The sequence below is a fragment of the Odocoileus virginianus genome, chromosome 10 (assembly GCF_023699985.2).
Source record: "Odocoileus virginianus isolate 20LAN1187 ecotype Illinois chromosome 10, Ovbor_1.2, whole genome shotgun sequence".
Taxonomy (NCBI): domain Eukaryota; kingdom Metazoa; phylum Chordata; class Mammalia; order Artiodactyla; family Cervidae; genus Odocoileus; species Odocoileus virginianus.
In genome coordinates this window covers 36,008,725-36,034,320 of record NC_069683.1, presented here as the reverse complement: position 1 = coordinate 36,034,320, position 25,596 = coordinate 36,008,725, and the positions used below count along the sequence as shown (strand labels likewise).

The window sequence follows — 25,596 nt, the reverse complement described above, 5'->3', positions numbered from 1 at the left end:
TGGGGAGTAAGTGTTATAATTGAATACTTGACTATGTAGCAATAATAATAGCAGCAGCTTTTACTGAGTACTTTTATCGAGAATTTTAGCATGTAATAAGTCTATTAAGTGTCACACAGATTCTAGGAAAAGAAGTATTATCCCCATTTTGCTGCTGAGAAAACAGGTATACAGAGAGGTTAAGACACCAGCACTCAGCAGTATATTTCATCAGAGGATGAGGCCTCATCTGTATGTCTGTGAGCGGAACAGAACCACAAATGGGCCCCAATATGCATGGCGGTTATTCTATGAGTTTGGACTGGGATGCGTCCCCAGTTCTTCAGTCCCTCCCCATAACAGAGTTGTAGTTTGTCCTATGACCTTGCAGTCTTTCCCCCTAGAGAGGTGGGGTGAACTTCTCTGTCCAGTTGCCCCAAGACTTGGCCCTGAGACTTGCTTTGACCAGCGGAAATTAGTGGGCATGATGTGAGCTGCACCTCTCAATGTCCTCGCTCTTTGGCTAGTCCACATGCACTCCTGCTTGCTGGCCACGCAAAGAGCTTGTCCCTGGTGACTACTGCCCCTTCAGCCTGGGGTCCCTGACTGGCACATGGAACAGATCTAGAGCCAACCTACAGCCTGGCTGATCCCATGGGAGCCCAGGCTGCCGTTATAGCTGCAGCCTGAAGCAGAGCCACGCAGCCAACCCAGAGACCCGCAAGCAAGAAAAATGATGTTACAAGACACTAAGGTTTGGGAGGCTTGTTACACAGTTACTGCAGCAGAGACCTGGCTCTATACCTGGTCCATATGTGAGTATAGATGTGAGTGCCTGTGAGCTGTGTGCGCAGCTACTTGCATGGTCAGCAGAAGCTTTTGTGCTCTTCTCTGATCTAGGATCTCTTGATCTAGGATTTGAAAGGTGAGTCAGCCATGGTCTGCCTCAAAGCACCTCTTTCTGCCCCACAGGAGAAAGAAGGTCTGCTCACAAATACCTGCGTTATAAGGTAGACCCAAAAGAGTGAGGCCAAGATGAGGTGTGAGTGGAGGGAGGTCAAACTTCCATGCAATAAAGACTTTGGTTACAAGGCTCCGATTCAAAGGGGCTTGAGGATGAGGAGGATTTGAACAGGAAAAGGAGAGGTGGTGCTCTGGGGGGTGGACCCCGGGAGCAAAAGCAAAGTGGGAAAGCACTGCCACCTGCATAGGAATGGAAGCTAAGTCCATGTGACTGGAGGGCAAGAGGGTAGAGAAGAGAAACCAGTGAGAAATGATTGCATTGACATCAAACCAGGAAGGGCCTTGAATGGCGAGGTGAAGGGTGGGTTTTGCTCTAGGAGCAACCACTGAAGGACTGGAAGCTGGCAGTTGGCATCATCAGATTTTCCTCTAAGAAAGATAGCTCTGGTCACAGAGTGGAAGGAGGACAGGAGGACCCACAAGGGGGAGAGAGGGAGACCAGTGAGGAGGCAGCTGGAGGAGACCTATCGGCTGAACACACACGGCGGGGAAGAGGGGAGAGGGAGTGGAGAGCAGTTTGGCCGCATGGGCGGCTGCAGGCAGTGGAGGTGAGCTGTGCCAGGCAGCAGACACACGCCCCCTATATCTCAGAGGCCAGCCCAAACCGGCAAGAATACCCAGGGTCTGCTTTCTTCCTTCTCCTTCTCTCTCCTGGAGAGTTTTGTCTTTGCCAGCAGGGCTGAGGGATAGGTCAGGGTAAGGCTGGCTCCCTGGCTTCTGGAGGGGTGGGGATGTGGCTGAATGAAGATCCCCCAGGGCAGCAGGGTCAGGGCCAGTGTCTCTCATAGGGGAGCCTGGGTATCAGTGGAGGGGCAGGGGCCGGGCGGTGGGGGGCGTGCACCTGGTCATGGAGACTTGTGGAAAAGAAGCTGGTGCTTCTTCTGGTCACTGCCTCGCTCAGGCAGAAGACCCCCAAGAAGGACATGCTCCTCCCTTCTCCTGCCCCACAAGGCCCAGGCGACTGCTGGGTCTCAGGTTCAGTGCTGCCCTAAGAGGAAATCTCTCCACTCACACTTCTATTCCAGATACTTCTTCTCATTCCCCTGAGGATCTCTAGCCACACGCACAGACCAGTAGCAGTAGTTCTGGTGGTACTAATACTTGTAACGGAAGTAATCTAAAAGCAATAACAAAAGCAGTCCCAACTCATCACCTGGGGCCACATTCCTGTTTAGCAGTTTACATTCATCTTCTCTGATATCCCCCCATCCTGAAAAGATGCTATGATCATCTTCATTGAATGAGTGGGAGAACGCGGAGACCAGAGTAGCTCCACCGGGGCCACCCCAAGGGTGTGTGGGATCAGCCAGCCCTGGACACAGAGCAGTGTGTCTGTGACCAGCCCCAGGTGAAGGGCCCAGGTGTGCTCACTGGTGCCTTCTCCCCCAGGCCCAGCTGCTCTTTGTCCTAGGCTTTGCCTGAAGTTATTGGTGCTCACAGGGAGAATTCTGTGGGGCTGGGAGCTGCCAGGGAAGGAGGTGCCTGGTTGGGGAGGGTGAGGAGGATCCAGCCCTTCCCAGAGCAGCCGCCCCGGCCTCCTGGAGGGAAGGAGATATGCTCAGAGCTGAGCACCTCAGTCTCCTCCCATTGCTCAGGCCAGACCCCTGCTCCCTGGAGAAGGAGGAGACTCCAGAGGCAGGCAGGCAGTGTCCGGGGAAACGTCTCTCCTCACTTGGCCCCAAGCAGCCAAGTCTCGAGGCTCTTTTGTGACCAGGCCCCTCCTACAGTGTCAGGGGGAGCACCCTTGCCCCTCTCTCTGCTGGCAAACTTGTTCCTGTTTCTCCCCAAGTCTGGAGACTCTCCACTCTCCTCCAGAACCCAGGAAGACAACGAAGCAACAGGTTCTCCTGGGTACCATCATTAAGCCTGTTTTAGAGATTAGGAAGCTGAAACCCAGAGGTGTTATCTCACTGGTCCGAGGTCACGCAGCTCCTAACTGCCAGAGCCACTTTTGGCTCTGGGCTTGTTAAAGCTCCCTCTGCTCTCTTGCCCATTGTTCTCTTGGAAGACAGAAGTTTAACAAGAGCAATGGAACTTAAGTTTATCAGTCAAGAAAACAGAATCCAAGCCAGGGAGTTCAACAGAGTAAAGTTAATAAAGGAAATCAATAATGATTGGTCAAAGTTTTTTGAGTTATTTGACTGAAAAGTCAAATAGGGATGACAAGGCAACGCACAGATGAGTAATAATAGAAAGCTACTGGCTAGGGGGACTCTGAGAGGAGCTGGTGCTATGAGTCCAGAGGCCAGGGCCACACAGTAGGTGGTGGGTACCATGGGAAATACACAGCACTGCCTGTATCCCCATGCCCAGGATACTAAGCATAGTGCAGTCTCCTCCTGGACCGTGATGAGTGAGGGGACACTGACAAGCCCCCAGCAGGATGGGCGAGGGCCCTGGGAAGGAGCCTGTGTCAAGTATTCCCTCCATCCAAGTGCCCCAGGAGGGATCTGTTGGTCTAGTACCAAGGGCCTTTGCAGTGCATGTCCCTTTCAAAGATAAAGGCACAGGTGTCTATAGACAGCACAGTTGTCACCCTGGAGGAGCGTGCACTACTAGGAATCCCAGCTTCCAGGGCCTTTCAGGGGATGAGTGCACGGATGGGCGGCCCTGGGCCTCGGGTCCACCTGCCATGCTGGGGCATGGCTCTCCTGCCCAGCGGCATGCTCACCAGGCGCCCCCAGGCTGACCATGGGGCACGTCTGTGTGCAAACATGTGTACTCGGGCTCACCCTCTACTGCTTTGAATCAGCGTGAGCAGTGTTCCTCCAAGGACCCTGCCTGGCTTTAGCAGCAACTTCTGTGCAGAAACCAACTCAAGTAATCTAAAAGCCACCCAGAAGGAGGACCCAGCCTTCCTTTGCTCACGGCCCTCAGCAGAGCTGGTCTGCTCACCTCACAGAGCGCTCTGCCTGGACACACCATGGAAACACTAGCTAGAGATGGACCCCCAAATTGGCTTGAGCCCCCCGAGCAGCAAGGCCTCCTCCATCAGGGCTGGGAGGAAGGGATGGGGGCATCCGACAGTGTGGCGGGCCCGAAGGCAGAGAGGAAGCTGACTGTCCTACTTGTGTTTGGCTCACAGTGCCAGCTTTGGAGCCTTAGTCCCTAGATCCTGACTCTTCTCTTTCTTCCTCTCCTGCCACAAATAGGTACCACGCTGGGCCAGCCTTGGGCCTTCAGCTTCGGACATACTTGCTGCCACACGTGGCCAAGAGAGGCTGTGTGCAGATTATACCCCTTGGAGGCAAAATGGAGCTAAACCAAAACTCCCTTCTCCCAGTCAATCCAAAGGCTCTGCAGGGGTAGCAAGACGCAATGTCTACTTCTCTTACGGTTTTCTCTGCTCCTGTGATCTCACCAGCAAGATCGTCTCAGGCCCCAGACGGCTGCAGGCTCCCTGGTCAGAGGAGTCAGAGGTCCAGGCCAGAAGGCAGGACCTTTATTTATTCTATAAACACTTATTGAGGGTCCCCTATGTGCCAAGCACTGCTCTATCGGATGGGTGTACACGAGTGTTCCAAAGAAACAAAGATTCCCACCCTTAAGGAGCTTATGTTCTAACGAGAAGGAAAACATAATACACATAGGTAGTAAATAACTTATATAATATGGTTAGAGGTGATAAATACTATGGGAAAATTAGGTGGTAGGGGGATCAGGAGAGCTGGGGGAGCAGGTTGTAGTATTAAATGTGGACCTCACTGGGAAGGAGACATGGAAACAAAGACTTGAATAGAAGTCGGATCAGTCATATGGAACCAGGCAACGGTGTCCCTGGCAGAGAGAACAGCCAGTGCAAATGCCACGCGACAGAGGCCACTGTGGCTGGGACACGGTCAGAGTGACAGGGCCAGCCTGTACAGAACCATCTGACTCCACCACATGCCTCTGATTTTTACTCTGAGGGAGCTGGGCAGCCATTGGAGTTTTGAGCACAGGAGAGATCAGATTTAAGTTCTAACAGAACTACTCCAGCTGTTGGGTTGAAAATAGGTTGAAAGGCGTAGGAAGAGCTCTCTATAAGAAGGACTTGTAGAAGGTGGCCAGAAGAACGTGGGAAGAAATAACAGTGGTTGGGACCAGGCGGTAGCATGGAGGTGGTGAGACGCAGCTAGGTTCTGGCTCTACTTAGAATTCACTAACGGACTGGATGCATGACCAAGAAAAGCCAAGAATGACTCCAACCAAGGCTCTGAGCTGAGCAACAAGAAGAACAAATCTGCCATTTCCGGAGACTGTGAAGGCCAAGGGTGGAGTCTGTCTCAGGGGAAGATCAGAAGTCTGAGGCGGACATCTTAAGTTGGAGACTGTGCAGATAGCGATGTGGAGACAGTGAGCAGGCAGCCCATGACAGAGCTAGAGATGGCTCCTCTGCTGAGACTCAAGACACTCACTACAGCAAAACTAAAGTGCAGGTAGTGGGTGAGCAGGGGCTCAAACTGAGGCCAGAATATCTAAAGGGAAGTAACTAGTTACCGTCAAGAGAGCCAGGGGACTGGAAGGCTAGACAGCAATAGATGTTGCCAACCCATGTGAACTAAGACCCGTTTAGTTCTCAGAAGTCCTGTCAGACTCTGAGTCTCTCTGACCCAGAATGCCTCCCTCAGAACACCCTCTGCTGCATGGAACCAGGAAAGTTCACTCTATAACTCAGCAAGAGCCCTTGCTGGGCATGTTCACCGACTCTGCCTTCACAAAGCCCTCCGCCAGAGGCATTGCTAGGAAGGGACTTGCCCAGTGCCTCTGAGTCAGGACAAAGTGTTTGGGTCAGAGCTGGGTCTTCAGCCAAGTCCAAGGCCTTCCCCCATGCCAAGGTTTTTCCTGTAAGCAGCACCAGATTCCTGGCCTGAGCCTTGGACAGGTGAAGATGCTTAATAGTTGAAGGCCTGCTCTAGGTCGCCTTTAGCTTCAGTGAACTTTAAAGTCAGTATCAACCCAAGCAGGTAAAGAGCTAATGAGGTACCACACAGGAACTCTTCGACTCCTTGGAAACACTGGCCTTGGGGCAGGGAAAGTACCAGTCGCTTCTTTTACTTATTTAAGGGATTAAAGGAAAAGCCCTGAAAGTGAATGAGTTCACAGAAATAGAGGAGAGCAGCCCATGCTCGCCCACGTCACGTGACCCACTTACCCTACTCCATATGCAGGCTGCAGGGACTTTCTTTCTCTGGCTGGATTGTTTCTTTAGGATCAGTTTCTGGGGTGGGATTACTGGGCCCAGAGGTCAGAATCTCTTTTTAGGGTCTTAATAATCATTACCATATTGCTTTCCAGAAAAGATGGTCCCCATTTAACTTTTCACTTAATATTAGTGATTAAGTCTGCATTTTTTTCTTACAGTCTGTTCACTATTCCTTTACTTATTTAGTGGGTATAGTATAATTAATTTACATTCCTTTGAAAGCCAAGTTAGAACATTTTTGGAAATGCTTGCTGTTTCAGTGTTTTAAAATTTGCTTGACTGTGAACTATTCATGCATAGCCTTTGCCCGTTTATCACTGGATCTTTAATCAACAAATACTACCTACACGCTCAAGGTGCCTGAGACCATTGCTTTGCAGGAACTTTCTAAATGCCACAGCAATGAACATCTTTGTTATCATATCAAATTGAGATTTTTCCCTGTTCTGCCTGCCTATTGACTATTTTCATTTTTACTTTTTATACATTAAGTTTTAAAAACTGTTTATAAGTCAGATCTGTGCCATGTTTTCCCTCTGAGATTTTTTCCATCAGAGATTTTAAAGTTCAGAAAGTTACCACTCCATTATCTGACCAATACTTGATTCTATTATTTACATTTTTTAATTTCTTTCATCCAGTGTTTTGGATAAAGAATATTTTATAAACACTTACATAGAATGTAATATGCAAAACAAAAAACACCCCCCTCAAACAAAAAACTCACTTCAAAGAGGTATAGGAAAACCCAGTTGAAAACAGTTAATTAGGCTTCCTTACTGGAGGACTCCTCGGACTTGAATGTGCTAATGAGTCTTGAGGATCACAAAGATTTGGGAGGATCAGCATGGTAAGCATAAAACATTTCCCAAACTCTGGGACTGTGGAACCCTTTCTTCACAAAGCACCTCTCAACGCTAGTGTTCCATTGTCACACTTAGGAAAATGTTGCTTTAACCCAACTTCAAATCAAAATCAAACTGTAAGCTCCATGAGAATGAGGATTTTTGTCTGTCTCATTCTCTGCTATATTCTCAACATACAGTAAATGCTCACTAAATATTAGTTGAGTAAACAAATGTGTGCATGTACAAATAAATAAGTGCATGCACAACTAAGCAACATGAATCAAGTCTAGTAGAATGACACTGAGATATATACGTCCAAGAGGCAGGGAGGGGCGGTGCTCCCTGCAGCTCACTGCAGCATCTCTAGGTCCTAGAATATGCCTAGGGCATGGCAGGCATTCAGTGAACACGTGAATAGATGAATGCATAAAAGAATAAGTCACTTGTCCAACCCAGCTCCTGACTTCAGTCCCTAATACCCTTCCTTTTAGGGAACAGAAAGAGTATCTCACCTGGGTAAAAGTAACAACACTTGGTCATGATGCCAGGCAGCTCCAGGCACCAGCAACTGGGCTCAGAGGCCCAGGGCCTTGAAAGTGCCCCTTCAGAGATACAAGGGCCCTCGTGAAGTAAATAGATGAGTTTACATGCCAGTGTCAGAAACCAAGCACATCCAGTCTGGCCAAGAAAGGCATCCACCCTAGGGAGGTGGGGGACCAGATTTCTTTGACACTGTCCAGACTAGTTGAGTAAAACTTCAAATCCCTCCCTTAAAGATTAGTGGAACTGAGCCAGAGCCTGCCTTGGAAATGTCCTCAGAGTGGCCCTGTGGGCAGAGCCTTGCAGCCAAGAAACTGAGTGACCTGAGCCTTTGAGGGCAAAGTTGGCCTCTTAGCAGCCCAAACGGCTCTCCTCCATGGATTAAATACACCTGCCATGTTCATTGCCATCCTGAAACCAAAGTCCAGCCCTTCCTCTAACCTTATACCCATCACTCAGCTGGGCCAGCACAAAACTTTCAAGAGCAACCTCTGTTGCCTGGGAACCTAAGTTAGAGTAAGGTTCCTAAGTAAAGTTCTCTCACAGGTCCACAGCTTGGACGCGTGCAGGAAATGGGTGCAAGCAGTTGTCAGTACAGTCTGTTCCTTATAGCTGAGAGCACCCTGACCCTCAGCCAACAATGCCCAGCACCTACGGCAGAAAAGTACCATGAGTTTTCAAGGAAGAGCCCCCAAAGCCTAGCTGCGGAGCATGGGTGATATTTTCCAAATATTACCCCCAGGTAATATTTCCTCTGAGAGTACCCAGCACAGCCCCAGAGAGCTCCATGTCACCACAAGTGCAAGGCCCGCCAGTTCATGAAAGGCCAGCCCCTTCAACCAACCCCTGTGTTTGAGGTTTGAGCAGCTTCCACGGCAAAGAAGAGAGGAAACAATGAGCTTTATAAAGAACCGTATTTATTTCCATGTACAGCATCAAATACCATAAATAAAGCTAAACATTGTTCGCTGTGTGCAAAATACAGGGTTCCACGTGGCACTGTAATGACTACCAAAGGTCACAAACATGCATGGTGACAGGTGGGGGAGGCTAGCTAAGGAGGAGGCTGGGGGGAGGAGGGCACTCTTTGGTTGACATTCTATAAAGGGGGGAGACTCTGCAAGAGAAGATAAGATAAGAACAGTGACTTCATCCTGGCGGGGATCTGCACCAACGAGGGAGCAAAATGCAGCATGCAGGGCTGTGCAGAGAGGTCAGCATGGCTCTGGGCCACATGCAGGACACCATCACCTGCAGCCCGGGACTGCGAGGCCTGCCTTCAACAGCCCCACTGGACTAGGTGTGGTGTTTCTCTTTAAAAGCACTGTGAGTGTCCTGCTGCTCCAGGCAGAGTCAGCAGGGGGACGTGTTCTGAGCAGAGCTGTGGGGGCATTGAAAGGGAGCTGCTCTCTAAGGCACTCCTGGCCTGTGACAGTGACTGCTCTAGCTGAAGCTTCTGTATCCTCTGGGGCTTTATGAGCCTAGAGACCAGAAGAGTCAAAGCAAAACCCTGGGAGGGAAGGTATAGGCTGCTGGGGAGGAAAGATTCACTAGAAAAATTGTGATCGTGTGTTCAAAACAGAGAGTCTCGTCAAGCTTGTGATGAAGCCTGGGAGAAATTTTTTTTTTAAAAATCCTTCCAAAAAGAGTCATCTATGGTGCAGATTGATAACCTTTATATTAGAAAGCAACTGAAGAAGATGCTTGTATGCATATGCTTTTTCAGAGGCTGAGAGATGAAAGAGTTCTTTTCAAAGGTGAAGGGCCCTCTCTATGGCACAGTCTTATATTCCAGGTTAACCCTCCCAGGAAGGTAAGTAGCTTTGTAAGTGCAACCAGAAAAGCATGCACGCAGGCCGTGGAGTGTAGCAAGGAGGCGGGCCATGCACCTGGAGTGGGCTGGGCAGCCTGCTCAGAGGGATGGAATCAGAAACGCTTTCGAGCTGAACACCACCCCACATTGTTCACCAACCATGCCACCGAATGAATGAGTCCATTAGTAGGCAAGACGCTCGCAGTTAGCACAACCAAGGCCACGGCGGGGGGCGGGGGGGGGGGGGCGGCGAGACGGGGCGCAGAAAGCAGGTCAGGGGTTAGTACCACTCTCTGAAAATTGGCAAGAAAACCAGTCACCTCAGAGCAGAAGTGTGTCAGCCAAGAAGTGGGTGCAGCACTGGAAGGCTGAAATGAACTGATGGCCACAGTGTAAGGTTTGGAGAGAGAGAGACACAGAAGAGAGAATTTAGTTGGGGGAACAAGGAAAATGCTGGACAATACAAAAAGGTACGGGAGTTGAAAACGAGGCAACCATTAAAAAAAAGAGCAACTCCCCCAAACAAGTTATGGCTTGCTTAGGACAGATGAACCTTTCTGGAAGTGAGCGGTGACTTATCTGCAAGAGTGGATCCCTGCAATTGGAAATAACCCCCTGTCTCCACTGCCCCCCACATCCTCTCTGCCCCGATTTTACTCTATAGTGTTCCATATTCATTCTCAAATAGGTTATGGAGGTTTAGAAACATCCCACTCCCAGGACTTACTTTTGTGTTTTGCTGCTGCCCCTCCAGGAAGGTTCAACGTCTCAGAACATACAAACATCTCAGGCTTCTGACAGGCACGCCCTGTCTCACCAGAGTAATTCAAACCAGTCTCCTTATGGCCATAAGTGACATTCTCAGAGATCCTAACTCCAGCTTCATGGAGCATCCCACAAAGCATCTCATCCTGCCCTGAGCTGACGGGAATAACAATGACACAGCTGTGATGTGTTTACATAGTGACTTTCAGAATCAAACATGAAACGAATCAAGGGCTCCTCCCACCAGAGAACACTAAAATACCAGCAAAAATTTGGAAAAACACAGTGCAAGTCATAGGACAAGAACAGTTCCAACAGAGACAGAGGCGCCAATTCCCACGGACTTGGCTGCAGTCAGGCCCCTGATTTACCCAAGGACTCAGGGAAGTGTTTATATTATAGAAATGCCTCCCTGCTTCTTCCCAGCCTGGAGAACTTGGCATCTCAAAGCCCTTAAGGGTTCTGGCTCCTAACCCACCAGACTCCATCCTTTCTTAATCTAGAGGATCTTTCTAGTGTAACAGGCAAGGCCCAGCAACTCTAGATACACTGAACTCTGCGGAAGGTTTTTCTTTATCAGCCATCTCCACTGTTCAGCCAGACTCAGCAGCTGTGCATGTCCAGGCAGAGTGGAGCTGGGAAGGCTGAGGCCTCCTCCAGATGCCCAGAATGAAGAATATGGTGGGCCCAAGGCCTGTTTTGCCCTTAATAAGGTATATTTCTTATGCATAAGTCAATAACAGTGTCCATTCCCAGCCTCCTCTGCTAGTCAAGACATGGGAGCTTCCCCCTGGATCAGATGCATTCCTTGGCTGGGACAATTCAATAATCAATGGTTTCTGACCGTTTGACCAAATATGCATGGCAGCCGATTGGCTAAGAAGCCAGAATGCCTGCAGGCCATGCTCACGGGGGAGATCACGCTTTCCAGAAATAATACTGTCAGGTGCAACAAACACCCTCCGTCCCAAAGGACACAGCATGAGAGGGCAGTTTCCTCCCTCAGCCTGACTGTTGTGGACCCTGAATGGCCTTGGCTCAGACTGCAACCTGGATTGGGGACCTCAAAAGGAGGGCTTAAAATGCCACCAGCTGACACGACTCCTCTTCAGGATTGCATCAGTTTGATGGAGTTCTGAGTGGCCCGGGGCCAACAGGCTTTGGCTGCCATGCTCATTAGTGGGAAGGGAAAATGTATGTCTGCAGTAATTCACTTGAAACCCTGTGGTTCTACATAATCTAGCTGCAGTTTGGTATTGGGGTCAGGGGAATCTTGAAGCTACTATTTTACATCAGAACAAGGGAGCAAAATAGTCCTTCTCCCTGGGAGGACAGGTAACAGGCAACTATATATTGCCATATCCTTCTGTCGATTTAATTCTCTTTCATCCTTTCTGTTTTGTTTTGTTTTTTCTTCTAAATTACTATGCTTTCATGTTGCAAACAATTGTCCCTTGTTGACAAGTGGTATACAGGCACAAAAATCAGAAGGCACTGTCAGGAGATCGCACGCTCTCTTTGGTTTACTTAAGAGTTCAAATTATTCACGTTACAGGGAGCGGCTATTTCAAGACCACAACGTGGAAGGGGTTTTTGTAATACCAGTTATAAACCTCAAACCCGTGTTTACAAAAACTGACACTCATAGGAAAAAAAAAAAATGCTTTCTCTTGGCTTATTAAACGTTAAAAATTGAAATGTAAACCTAGAAGTATGGCTCGCTTTGGTATAAAAGTACAAAGCTATTAAAAAAAAAAACATCCTTCATGTCATGGTGGCCTGAAGCAGATGTTCACCGCGACCAGGCTAGGTGCAGGTGGCCGACGGGAAATTCTTTGGCTTTGAGCTAACTGGTTCAAGGGCGTGGGGCTCCCTGGCCAGCGCCTGAGCCGGCCGCACACGCCGCCATCTACGCGGGAAATGTTACGGTACTGTGAGACTGGGCTTCAGTGCAGCTTGGCCGGGACGCATCTGAGTAGCCAGTCGCGGATGCTTTGGAGGGACTCCTCCGACTCCCGGTACATGGAAGCCAGGACCTCGGAGAACACCCAGAGCAGGGGCAGCCCGAGGCTCAGGAGCTCGTAGGTGTAGCAGTAGTTGTAAGCATTGTCCCTGATATGCAGGCTGGTGGCGCGCAGGAGTCCCTGAATCCAGTTAAGCAGCCTCCGGGGAAGGTGAAGCAGGCCCCACGGCAGCCTGAGGGGCCAGCTTAGCGCCTTCCTAAGGAAGGAATTGGGGATACCTGGGGGGCTGCCTTCCGGTGTGGCGATGGCGGCGGCGGCGCAAGAACTTTCTGCGGGAGGGTCTAGCCGAGGGGCTTCCTGCTCTTTCCACATCCCCTCCTCCTGAGAAAGAGATCAAGGTGAGGGCAATCAGTCCATGATGCTCAGAGAGGGCTCCTCTAGTGAAGCAGAGCGAGACTCAATAAAGGCAGGACCTGGCAGACCCTACAATTTGCAACCAGGACCCCTCCCCAAAATCTCAGCACCCCCTGTGCACTGCTGAAGGGGGCTGAACATGGGTGTGACTTTCCTGCGGTGGGGGTGGGAACTGATCACAGCATCACTTTCCTCTGGAGCCTTCAAAACATACATGCCCTTTGACTCAGTAATCTCATTCTTTTGATTGATCCTAAGTAACAATTTAAAATATGGATAATGATACAGGTACAAAGACATTCCCTGTAAAATGTTTATAAGGCAAAAATAGTAATGTCCAACAATATAGGATGCAAATAAATTATCAGTCATCTTTTACAGATATCAAAAATTAGGCTCCAAAAGAATTCTTAATGGGAAACTGTTCTTAATATACTGTTATTGAAAAAAGAAGGCTATGAAACTGCACAGGTAGGATTCCAACTGGGTTAAAACATACAGCTGACCCTTGAACAATGTGGGTTTGAACCGCATGGGTCCACTTGAATGCAGATTTTTCAATAATGAATACTACACCTCTACCTAATCCATGGATGGCTGAATCTATGGATATGGAGGAACCATCAATATGAAAGATTGGCTATAAATTATACATGAAGTTTTGAACCTGCAGACAGTCAAAGGCTCTAACTCCCACACTGTTCAAAGGTCAACAGTATTCATACAGGAAAAAGTCTACAAGGAAATGTTCCAAAATGTTAATTATTATTTTCTCAGGATACAGTGATGATGGGTTATTTCACTTTCCTTCTTTATAGACTTTCATTTACTTAGCCATTTTTCTATTGTGTGTGTGTGTATCTGTGTGTGCCCAGTTGCTCAGCTGTGTACAACTCTTTGCGACCCCATGGTCTGTAGCCTGCCAGGCTTCTCTGTCTATGGGACATTCCAGGCAAGAATATGGGAGTGGGTTGCCATTTCCTCCTCCAGGGGATCTTTCTAACCTAGGGATCGAACCTGCATCTCCTGCAATGACAGGTGGATTCCTTACCACTTAAGCCACCTGGGAAGCCCATATTACTTGTGAAATCAGAAAAAAGCTGAAGTTGTTGGTCTTGCTGGAGATGGATGATTAATCAAGCCATAAAGAAGATGCTGGCTAAGAGCTACCATGGGTGGGGGTAGGGAGGGTGCTATCACAAGCCATCTGCAAATTAAACAGGCCAGTCATGTTGTTGACTCCAAGAGCTTGGGGAAAGGACTTGGAAACCACAGGGGGTTGGCCCTATACCAGGCATCCCTGCTCACAGGGCTCTGTGGCCATGTGGGCCCCAGGCCCTGGGGGCTACGTGGCTTTTGCATGGCTAAGCATTTAGCCCCATCCTTGGCACATGGGAAAGCTCTTCTGGGCTTCTCATGAGAAGCAGCAGTCATTGCCCTGGGAGCTGGCATCTGGAACAGCTCACGCCCCAGAGGCCAGATGAATGGACTGAGACACAGGGACGTTTCTGCCAGGGAGCAGAGTCCTCTTCCCCTGAGTCTCAAGCCCACCCAAAGCTAGAAACATTGGCCTAGCCTGCAGGACCTCTTGACAACCTCCTCCCTACCAGGGAACTTTCCCATTTCACCACCACTTTCGAGATAAAACTTACCTCTCTTTGTTGCTTCAACTCTGCCCGTCTCTTCCGTTGCTGGCTGTTGGTCTTACAGTGAATGAAATGAGACTTGCAGAAAAACTTGCCTGTAAAAAGAAACACACAGATGCTCAGAGGTTTTTCTCCTGTAAGTCAGAGCCACAGCAGAACCTGAGCCGAGTGCCTGCCCCCATCTAGGTCAGAGAAACACCGCTAGGGGAAGCAAGCCTAGGTGCAGACATGGGAAACGCTTTCCGCCACCTTCCTTAAAGAAGGGGCGCTGAGAGGAGGCCACCAGCCACAACAACAGTGGCGGGGGACCGGAGAGAATGCTCCCGGGAATGGGGCAGAAGCCCTCAGATAATCCCTGAGGCCAAGTTTCTTCCCAAGGCCAGTTGCCAGGCAGCAAAATGGACAGCCTGGAATAGCAACTCTGTTTGTAGTTCCTCTTGCTTCTGGGACCCCTGGGGGTGGGAACAGCACTGAGCAGATGGTGGCAGAAAAACCCAGTGAGCCACACACTGGGCCACTGGCCACTGCCCAGGATACTGGATGCCTTCCAGAAAACCCTTTTTTGCTCACTCTATCAACAGTGACAACAGGGATGGGAATAATGATATAATAGTGAAGTCTTGAGTAGGACTCAATATACCGGGCGCTATCTTAAATCCTTCCCCTGAGTTAAATCAGTGATCACCTTACGAGCAAAGTACTATTATCCTCATTTTATAAATAAGAAAACTGAAATTAAAAGATGCTTACTCCCTGGAAGGAAAGTTATGACCAACTTAGACAGCATATTAAAAAGCAGAGACTACTTTGTCCACAAAGATCCGTCTAGTCAAGGCTATGGTTTTCCCAGTACTCATGTATGGATGTGAGAGTTGGACTATAAAGAAAGCTGAGCATTGAAGAACTGATGCTTTTGAACTATGGTGTTGGAAAAGACTCTTGAGAGTCCCTTGGACTGCAAGGAGATCCAACCAGTCCATTCTAAAGGAGATCAGTCCTGGGTGTTCATTGGAGGTACTGATGTTGAAGCTGAAACTCCAATACTTTGGCCACCTGATGCGAAGAGGTGACTCATTTGAAAAGACCCTAATGCTGGGAAAGATTGAGGGCAGGAGGTGAAGCGGACAACAGAGGATGAGATGGCTGGATGGCATCACTGACTCAATGGACATGGGTTTGGGTGAACTCTGGGAGCTGATGATGGACAGGGAGGCCTGGCGTGCTGCAGTTCATGGGGTCGCAAAGAGTCGGACACAACTGAGCGACTGGACTGACTGAACTGAGGGACCCAGAGGTCAGGTAAGAGGTTAAATGTATGTGGCATACATATGCCATATGCTGGAAGTGGCATACTCTGGATGTAAGCACAGGCAGTTAGTTTTAGAGTGTGGAATCACAAGCTTCGTCATTATATGATGGTGCAAACACCAAGTGCTGAAGGTTAGAAATTAATCACTTATTCCAATGAGTGCAATTCCTTCATTGATGACTCTGGTAGGACACTCAGCAGAGGGCATATTACAGTTATGGTCATTCTTACAATACACGCTTCATTGATAATAACATGAATATGATGTCATTTATTGAACCCCCCCGGTGTCCCCCCCCCCCCACTTTTCACTGGAAAAGACCCTGATGCTGGGAAAGATGGAGGGCAGGAGAAGGGGGCAACAGAGGATAAGATGGTTGGATGGCATCACTGACTCAATGGACATGAGTTTGAGCAAACTCTGGGAGATGGTGATGGACAGGGAAGCCTGGTGTGCTGCAGTCCATGGGGTCGCGAAGAGTTGGACATGACTTAGCAATCAAATAACAACAAATTGAACCCCTATTACATGTCAGGTGTGGTGCCCAGTATGTGACATAAATTGTCAGGTTTGATTTTCTCGACCACACAGGGGCAACTGAAGGCGGTGAGACTGAGTAAGAAAATGTCCATAAAGCACGTGGCACCTGGGAGGTGCTCCCTACACATGTGCACCCCCCATGCTGACCGCTCCCCTTTCCTCAGGCCCCTGCCCACCAAAGGCAGCCTCTCCCCTTAGCAGGGGATCCCTGCTCCCTGAACTGCTTTCCTGATGACACCAATACTCCCCGGGAAGTGCTGGCTGTCCCAGAGCCTCCAGAGTCAAGAGGCCCAGGCCAGACACAAGAGCTGCCCTGGCCCCTGGGGGTTACCTTCGTCAACATCAAAGGCATAGGCGGCCAGGCGCAAGGTGGTGGCGCAGATGCTGCAGCGGAAACACTCCCGGTGGAAGAAGTGGCCCTCCGCGCTCAGCCGCTCCATGACATACACGCGCTTCTTGCAGAAGTAACAGGTGTCGCTGCCACCCACGTTCAGGGGAAACGTCTTCCGTACGGACTCCTGGCAGGCACACGGCATCGGAAGAGAAGAGCAGCGTGTTAGGGTGTACACCGCATCTTCAAATGCAAGGCCGGGCGTGTAGAGATGCCAGCCTGCCTTGTGGGGCCTCACAGGCTACGTGCTGCTTTTGTCACTGGGGGTGCTGCTGCAAAGAGTGAGGGTGGGAAGGTACGCAGGGCCCAGCCCTGCCAGGGCAGTGTTGACTGTACTCCCCGGCAGGCTGCTGGACACTCTGGTTTCATGGTGGGAGTGACATTTCCTGGTCTGACAGAGCAGGTGTCCCTCACAAGCATGCCTGCCCAGAGATGCCATCTCCAGGAATCTGAGTCAGGGGTTAAGTGTTGCCTGGGTCTAGAGTGAGGTCACTGAAAGAATGTCTTATCCATCCTTGTCCCCTTGCAGTGACACAGGTCAGGCAGGGAAGTCTCATGGCATCAAAACTGTTCCGGAGAACTGCAGGAAACGGGCATGAGGCTGCCAATCAACTTCTTCAATGCAAAAGGGGAGGGGGAGGCCCAGGGCAGGAGGGGCACCCCTGGGTGATTCCAGGGGAGTGTGCCAAAAGGACACCAAAAGAACTCTCAACTCAAACTGTTGGTGGTGACAGTGAGCAGAGTCATCTGGAGAAGGAGAGGATTCAGAGGAAAGGGATGTTTCCCCATTACTTCTTAATCCAATCTATACTGGATGCTAAACATTGGTAGTAACGGTTATCCATCTCTGTAGATGGCCTCCCCTGAGCTTTCCCCTGAGCTCTCCAGAGCCCCAGCTACAAGGGAAGATGCTCTGCTTTCTGAAATGACCCACAAGGGGGCCAACTGAGGTTCGTCTACAAGGAAACACAGCCCCCCACTAACCTCTGCTCTGACCCGGCCTGTTCTCAGCCCCTCTTGTCCCATGAGAAGGGGGCCAGACTATCCTCTCCACATCCCAGGCACCCTCCCTGGGAGGCCAGAGCCGGTGTCTGTGGGTGAAGGTGGAAGGGTGCGCATCCTTACCAAGTCTGGAGAGGTGGCCTGAGTCTTAGGTCTGTGATCATTCAAGTACAGATTGACCAGAACTTCAGCTGCAGCCCCTATTCCGCTGGATACTTTCCCTACTGTCAGCTACCCAAGAGTAGAGATAAAGGAGACAGAGACAAAGGGAGAGGCCGTTAGCACCAAGGAGGAGAACACGAACAAGCTGGAGGTGAGAGAGGGCTCCAGCTCCACGCCCACATGCAAACAGCAGCCAACGTCCCAGGAGAGGCCTCACTAGCCTACAGTTGGCAGCAGGCACTCTGCAGATGGAGAAAAGAGAGATCAGCGGGGCGACTCACAACTACATCCACTGGGTGTACACGGTCTTCTGGAGTTCTGCTTACTCAGCTCACAGATAGGGAGAATCAATCCTGGAGGAAGGGATCTATCCAAGGCCACTTAGAAATCAGTGCAAGATCCAGGGCTCTGCTAAGGTCTCCTGAACCCCAGCTGGGGGACCTTCACACTAAGAAAACAAGCCCGCTACACTGAAGCTGACCTTCCCAAGACGACTCCTCGCTAGAGGGCCTGGAGTGGCTACATAGTGAGACCTGTTCCCCATTTCCCCAGATCAGGAGGGTTAGGACCGCGCTCTACCACTAATGGTTCTAAGATGGGACACGAAGCCCTCAACTTCTGAGCCCAGTGTCCGCATTTAGTGAAATGGGAATAAATGGTGCTTACCTCGTGGAGCTGTGGCAAGAAAGCATGTGTGTGACTGTCGGGCACTTGGCAGGGCTGGGCCAAGATGAACTTGACTCCTCCTCCCTTCTCCCTCTGAATTTGGCAGCCCCAGCCTCCCTTGCAGCCCCTGCGTCCCCTAAGGAGCTGTGGCTATGCCTGACTTCAGTTCTATTAGGTCAGGACGCTGACTACCTTGCCAGTAAAGAGTGGCCGAAATGGGAATGGACGGTGGTCCCCACTGGGCAGGGAGCAGGACAGGGAGCTCCAGGTGGCAGTGCCCAGGGCCCCAGAGCTGGTGCTGGGCAAGTCAGTTCCTCGTTGGCCTGGAGACCACAGCCTGATGGGTTGTGGGTGCCTGTGTTCCCGAAGGCATGATGGCCCGTGCCTACCCGTGAATGCCTGGATCCCCACTGGTGTGTCATGGAGCTGGGAAGGGGTGAGAGCTGACAATCCAAGCAGATGTGGTACAATCACACATACACCCCCAGGCAAATCCCAGCTTATTCTTTCCCCACCAGCTCTGAAAGGCTAGCCCGGGAATATTGCAGTCTCCTCTGCAGGGAGGCAAACATGCATAGTATGAGACTGTATCTGTAAACATGGCTCCTGATCCTAAGACCCTGGAGAGAGGGAGGCTCCAGATGCTCCTCAGCCTCTGAATCCAGCTTCTGGGAGATGTGGCCACAGACAGCAGCAGTGTAGGCTGCTGGCCCTCAGTCACAGGTTGATAGCCATCTTCACAGCAAGTAACAGTGACTTGCGAGGGGACAAAGGAAGGCCCTCAATCTAAACCCAGGACTGCTCTTGGAAGGCCACACTGAATTCACTGTGAAAGCCTCAAAGATAAAGCAGGAAGCTAAGGGACAGCAAAGCAGATGGCAGCAAGTGCCCACAGGTCCTGCCTCCTGGAAGCAGGGCCCACCCTCAGAACCTGAGGCCAACTCATTGGGCACCAACAAACGCACAGGTACAAAAAGAGGATGAAGAGGGAAGGGCTGCCAAGCAGGCTGGGGCAAAAGACATGACCAGGGGATACCTGCTCACTTCTCATTAAGGAAGCCCCAACACCAGCAGCTACTTTGGATCAGTCATGCCAGACCATGTGTGGGGCTCTCTGGGGAACTATGGAAGATATGGCCGGGGACCTTCTGGGGTGTCTGATCCCAGACAGATGGGACCCCTCAGACTTCACAAAGCTCACTCCTTTTCAGTCGCAGCAGCTGCCAGGCCACTTACCCCTCCCTACTCTCAAAACTGGCCCCATCTGGAAGAGATTAGGATTTTGCTTCTGAGCATACACACTGCCATTTTCAGGATTTCACAAACGCCAAGAAACTTGGCTCCTGCTCCTAAGAGAAGTTCAGGTGCACTGGCTCTGGACAATAAGCCATTATTTGCCTGATGTTCCACCCCCTACTGGGGCCTCCAACACAGGCCTCCTCGGATAGGAACTGAGAATACCAAGTACTTCCTGGCTTTACAGCAAAATAAATCAGAGGATGTCAGATTTACCTCACTGTCCATACTCCCCTTGCGTGACTGTCTCTCCTGATCCCATGTGTGAATTGGCTCTGAGGAGCTCTCCCAGGAAGGCACTGTGTGATGCCAGATACCCACGCGCAATTACTACCTCCCTTGAGTGAGCAGAGAGGGAGACTCTACTTTCTGGGGCTTTAAATACAAGTCCCTAATGAGACCTTATTAACTACTTAGCTAATAAGCACTTTGTGCGCCTGAGCTTCCGTGCAATCCTGACTTAGGAGCAATTATAGAAGCAAGCAGAGAGCCCTGGGGTGGCTGGGGGTGCCGCCAAAGCATGTCTGTGCAGTCGTGGGCCTGCTCGGCTGTTCTATCAGCACAAGGGATCCAGGATGAAGACCAAGCCCTGTCCTTCCTTTCATTGTGGGCCCTTAGTCATAAGAGACTCCGTTCTCCCAGTTGCATCCACAGGCCCACCTATGACAGCGGTTTTCCTAGGAATAATGAAATGAAGGCGCCCTCAGGGAAAGCAACACTGGTGCTCCCATAGGCCCTTCCCAACTGTGTCCTGGAAACCATGCCAGGAACACCGAGATGAAGAGGTGGACCAGGACTTCCTGAAAGGATACTAGGGGACCAGGTGATGGAGAACTTGTCTCAGGGGTTAGAGGAGGCCACCCCAAAGGCCAGAGTGAAGGAGGACGTTGCCCTGGAGTCTCCGGTTATCTCCCATTTCCTGATGGTAGGATGTCTTCCCGGCTCCAAGACAGTGCAGACCTGACCACCTGGACTCATGCTAACTCACTGCTCCTCAAATGGTCAGCGGTAGATGACTAGGTTTTGGTTTTTCTTTTAAATCTCAAATCCATGGTGGCTTGATATTTCCGAATACAATGAAAATGAATTACTAGAAATATGATCACACACTTGGATGTGTGGCTATGTTGAACTGCGCTACAAGTATCTAATGCTTCCTTCTCACTTGCTGTGCTCCTTGGATCACAGACTAGTTCCTGCCAATGGAACACACTTTAAGTAGCACTGTTCTAGCCAATCTGGAAATGAATGGGTCCTGGGCATCCTGAGGAAGAAAAGAAACTCCACGCATGGAGAAACCTCCAGAAAACTCATTATGGTTTGACCTCAGAGTAAGAATCTAGAAGCCAGAGGTTCTCAACAAGGAGATTACTGCACTGGAAGGCAAAAGCACCTATGCTCCTGGGGAGCTGGTCAAAAGGAAAGCTTACAATTTGGCTGGGGATACTTTTTCCAAATCCAAAGCTGGGCAATCAGATGACCTCATCAGAAACAAACATGTCACAGTCACTGGTTTTTTAAGAAATGGTAATTTTGGAGGGCCATGGGACTGCTTTTGCACCCTTTATGTATCTTTCAATAGTTTTATCATTTTTTAAGAACTGGGATATTTTTCACTAACAGAAACTGATCTGTGATCCAAGGAACACAGTAAGTGAAAGCATTAGACACTTATAGAGCAGTTCAACATAGCCACATGTCCAAGTGTGTGATCATATTTCTAGTAATTCATTTTCATTGTATCTGGAAGAATCAGGCCACCATGGATTAGAGATTTAAAAAGAAAAAACAAAATACTATATGGGGTATTTTTTTCCTCTTGGAAATTCTAGTTTTTTTTCAGCTAATTAATTAGGACAAGCTGGAATGGTTGGACACTTCAGGTGGGCCATCATCTAACTTTACATTAGGTTAACGTCACATACATCAATTCCCTTCTGTAAGCCTCAGCTTCCTCGTCTGTAAAACGGGGAGACCACTGCCATCCTCACAGGGCTGTGAAGAGTCATCAGAGAATCTGGGCTACACCTAACAGGGTGCTGGGTTCCCAAGAACCGACTGGCAGATGGTTAATGAGTCCAAAGCACCACCACTGATGCCGCTTCAATTTTCCATGTTCTGGAACTTCTTTTCTCCTCTCCTGGGTGGCCTTCAGACAAAGGAACTTACAGTTGCTGTGTTCCCTCCTCTGCATGAGTAAGAATAATACAGCCCACCCAGACAAATGCACTGGTTTCTCCCTCTGCTTCTCGCGTCAACTGAGATTCAAACATGATGACATTAGTGGTCGGCACAAGCACCATCACCAAGCACGTCCCTGTCCGGATATGGGAACCTTTCTTACCCTGCTCCAAGCTGGGAGATGGGTCATCTCTGCTCTTGTTTGCACTCCCTGATATCTTAACCCTGTCTTTCTCATCTCTACACTCCTGGCACAGGACAGATGCTCTGAAGGAAGGAGGAAGCAGGCGCTTGGGTCTGTTTGCGTCCAGACAATGGTAACATCCCCCTTGGGCCTGGAACTCAGCCCAGAATACCAGGTGTCCAGGCTGTACTTCTCCGCCTGACCTGCCGTGAGGGTCAGGAAACCCACGTGGGTTAGTCAGGGCTAGGGACAGAGTTTCCAGGGCCTCGGAGCTGAGAGCTTGAGGGAAGGGGAGGTTTCGACATATAGGGCCAGGGGAGGTCTCCTGGGCAAATAGGAATACACTCCTCCTTGAGGAGTCCCTGGATGAGGCAAATCAGATGACAGACTGGTATGCCTGAGTCCTCAGCCATATGCTCAGGGCAAGGATTGAAACTGCCTTATATGAGGGGCTCTGGAAATGATGCCTTCAGAGCTGAGATGCAGGCAGGTCTTAGGGGCGGTGACCTCCCAGTGGGCACCGGTGTCCCCTGGTGCCAGGCACTGAGCTGCATTGAACCCTCATGGCCTCGCGAGCTGGGTCTGATAATCCCCCTTCGCAAACGGGGCCGCTGTGGTTCAGGGAGACTCTAACTCACCTGAGGCCGCAAAGTTCCTAAGTGGCTGGGTAGGAAATGGAAACCTGAAGGTGACTTCTTTGCCTTTAGAAAGAGAGGAATCAACATGCATTTTAAGTAAGTGAGCTTTCTTCCAGAATTCTCCTCCACTGGGGAAATATGACAGTTATTGGATATTCGAGGGACTGGATACATGCTAGGTCTTTGCATTATTCCAATCACCCTCAGGAGTAGCTGCTGCCACCTCCATTCTGAAGATTAGGAAACTAAGGTGCTGAGAGGTCTACTAATTCATCCAAAGCCACACTGCGAGTAAGCAAGTCATCTGCGTGCTGAACCTACGGGTGTAGTCCAAGCCTACATCCTGCTCACTACAGCACCTGCCTCTCTGCGAATTAAAATCCCCCAGGCTGGGATGCACACAGTTTACCTCCAAAGGATTGCCTAGCTCTATTCCCAGAGCAGAGAGAACAATGAGGTTGGAGCCAGCCTTGAACTCTACCCTTGTTATCAGATGAAACACTGGCAGATTGCCCAGCTAAAACTCACCCAGCTTCTCTCTAATATGCAAATCTCTAGAGTAAACCCTGCAAATCCAGTTTTAAAACAAACACCCCCAGGGTAGAGAAAGCTCCTTTTGCAATGTGCATTGCTCTTCTGACCCAGGAGGACTAAACTGCAGTCTGCAGCCCCTGGAGGCCCTCCCTCTGGTTCAGTCTTGTAAATACGCTGCCATCGTGATCTTGCAAGAGCTCCCCAGCCTTGGTAAGCGGCTAGCAGCCGTGTTAAAGGCTAAACCGGCAGTGGCCTCCTGCACTGAAGAAAGAAGTTAACTAAGGGTTGATGGGGGCTAGGGACTTCCCTGGTGGCTCAGATGGTAAAGCATCTGCCTACAAGGCGGGAGACCCAGGTTCAATCCCTGGGTTGGGAAGATCTCCTGGAGAAGGAAATGGCAACCCACTCCAGTATTCTTGCCTGGAGAATCCCATAGGCGGGGGAGCCTGGTGGGCTGCAGTCCATGGGGTCTCAAAGAGTAGGACACAACTGAGTGACTTCACTTTCACTTTCAATGGAGCTACAGGAGGACTGGTTTGGTGGTATGAATGATCAGACTGGGCATGATCCCATAGCCCACGGTCTTAAAAAAATAACTTAAAAGACCCCGGTAAGAATTTGGGCCCAAAATGAGAGGACCTCAAGATGTCTTGTGACTATTCAGGCCAAAAACCTAGCTGCATCACACTGAAATTTAAGGCAGCATGTCAACTGAGAGGTCAGGCAAGTGTAGTCTGAAGGTAGAACCCTAGCTATATTTCTTGGACTCGGTGACCCAAGTTTGCATCCCTGTAACATGTGTTCCTCATGACAAGTTTAACTAGGGCTGTTTCTAAGAGGAGGTGATTATCCCTGGATCCTCAGAATTAAGGTATAGGGCTCTAGAGCAGGAACAGAAACACTCGGCCTGCCAGGAGGTTACCAAGAACCAAGCATCAGTTTCCAAGAGCATTTTCCTTTCTCTGGCTCCCCTGAATTGAGGCACATACAGTCTCTGGGCATCAGAGCAGCCCCAGAATCTGCTGGGGAGAAGTGTGAAGGCCCCAGGCTCTCTCCAGGGCAGCGGCTCTCTGAGCTCCATCAGGACAGAAGGAAATTGTCACCAGGTTGTCACCTGCTTTAAGGGGCAGCAGAGTCTCTCCTCAGAGGAGGCCATAACTCTGCCAGATTCTGCATGTGCAGAGCCTGGAGTGTAATCAACGGTGGGGTCTGGGCAAGGTGGGGAAGTTGCAGGTGGGGGCAAGGGAGCAGTGCAGCTGGCAAGATCCTTTCCAAGACTGCTGGAAGCTAGAAATTCACCACACCGTGCTTAACTGCCTACAACGGCTTCATGGTGAGATGTGGAGGGGTCTGTGGGTATCAAGTCCAAGTCCACAGACAGGGTAAGTGTCGCACGGTGACCTTTTTCTGAGAACTCCCCAATCACTCCCAGTGACAGGCTCATCAGCCTGTAATTAGTAAGTCAGAAGCTATGGAAGTTGCTCAATGACACCATCATCTGATGGCCAAGACTAGCTAGGGAGATGGGATAAGAAATAATAGGGAGCAATTGTTCTACCCCAACCTGGGAGAAACAGAGAACAGAGCTGTAGAGGTGGGGGCCCCAGGAGTCCCTGAAGCCCACCCACCCCATTTGCAGCCCTCCTTGAGCCTGGGCTTGGGGCTCTATGCACATAGGCTCTGGGCTGTTCCCTCTGGCAAGGCCTCCATTCACACGTGGCTTCTGTGGTACAGAGGAGAGAACACAGGCTAGAATCAGGAGCCTGGGAACTAGTCTCCTCCCTGTGCCTTTGTTTTCTCCTCTGAGACTCTGTTCCTGCTTCATTCTCTTTCCCAGGAACAGCCCTCCCACCGTTATCCATTTAAGATTGAGACCTTCCCCCAGCATGCCAAGTCTTTGCTACCTGCTCTCATTTTCCCATGGGAAAAACTGTCTTCTGATACATCATATAATTTACCTAGATATTATAGATTATTTAAACCTTCCTCTGCTAGGATGCAAGCCTCATCAGGGCAGGAAGTTAACCCCTGATAACTGATGTGTATCCCAAGAGTGAAATGCCTGACACCAGCTTGTCATTCAATAAATATTTGTTGGATGAATGAATGCTCACTCATTGGCTTAATGAGTGATGCTGATTTAAAGCTGTTTGAAGGGCGCAGTGGAGAAGCAGCCAAGGGCCTCAGTGGAGTCAGATGATGAACGATGGGGTAGTCTCACTATAAGAAGTGTCTTTGCCAGACCCAGTGGCCCTGTGTGTACCTGGGCAGGCTGCCTCTTGCCATCACCTAGAGAATTAATACCTTCTGGAAACCAAGTCAGGGAGCTTGGGAAGTGTGGTCCCTTTTCTTGTACTATCTCTGCTCTCAAATCTGAGAGGACGATGACCAAGCCAGGCCTTTCCTAAGGACAGAAGAAAGGGCAAGCCCAAGGCTAGCAGGAAAGGGTCTGGGCCAGGCAGTAGCACAGTGTGGGCCCAGCTGCCCAGCTAGGAGCACTGGTCATTGCCTGCCT

At 50.1% G+C, this 25,596-nt stretch overlaps 1 protein-coding gene across 3 annotated transcripts in view; it reads right to left on the bottom strand.

The window, feature by feature from the left end:
• The window catches only part of MICAL2 (microtubule associated monooxygenase, calponin and LIM domain containing 2), a 229,848-nt gene that overhangs the window by 70,847 nt on the left and 133,405 nt on the right, over positions 1 to 25,596 (bottom strand). The window contains exons 22-28 of one of the 3 annotated variants that reach the window (XM_070473388.1): positions 22,548 to 22,610; positions 17,544 to 17,651; positions 16,359 to 16,545; positions 14,184 to 14,272; positions 12,396 to 12,498; positions 9,709 to 9,766; positions 8,476 to 8,692 (exon numbers count right to left, since the gene is read on the bottom strand). In XM_070473388.1, the coding sequence (XP_070329489.1) occupies positions 9,726 to 9,766; positions 12,396 to 12,498; positions 14,184 to 14,272; positions 16,359 to 16,545; positions 17,544 to 17,651; positions 22,548 to 22,610 (591 nt within the window). In that variant the 3' untranslated portion in view covers positions 8,476 to 8,692; positions 9,709 to 9,725. Of the gene's footprint in view, positions 1 to 8,475; positions 8,693 to 9,708; positions 9,767 to 12,395; positions 12,499 to 14,183; positions 14,273 to 16,358; positions 16,546 to 17,543; positions 17,652 to 22,547; positions 22,611 to 25,596 lie in introns of those variants that run through there. The other 2 variants (XM_070473389.1, XM_070473390.1) reach the window with 2 other exon arrangements.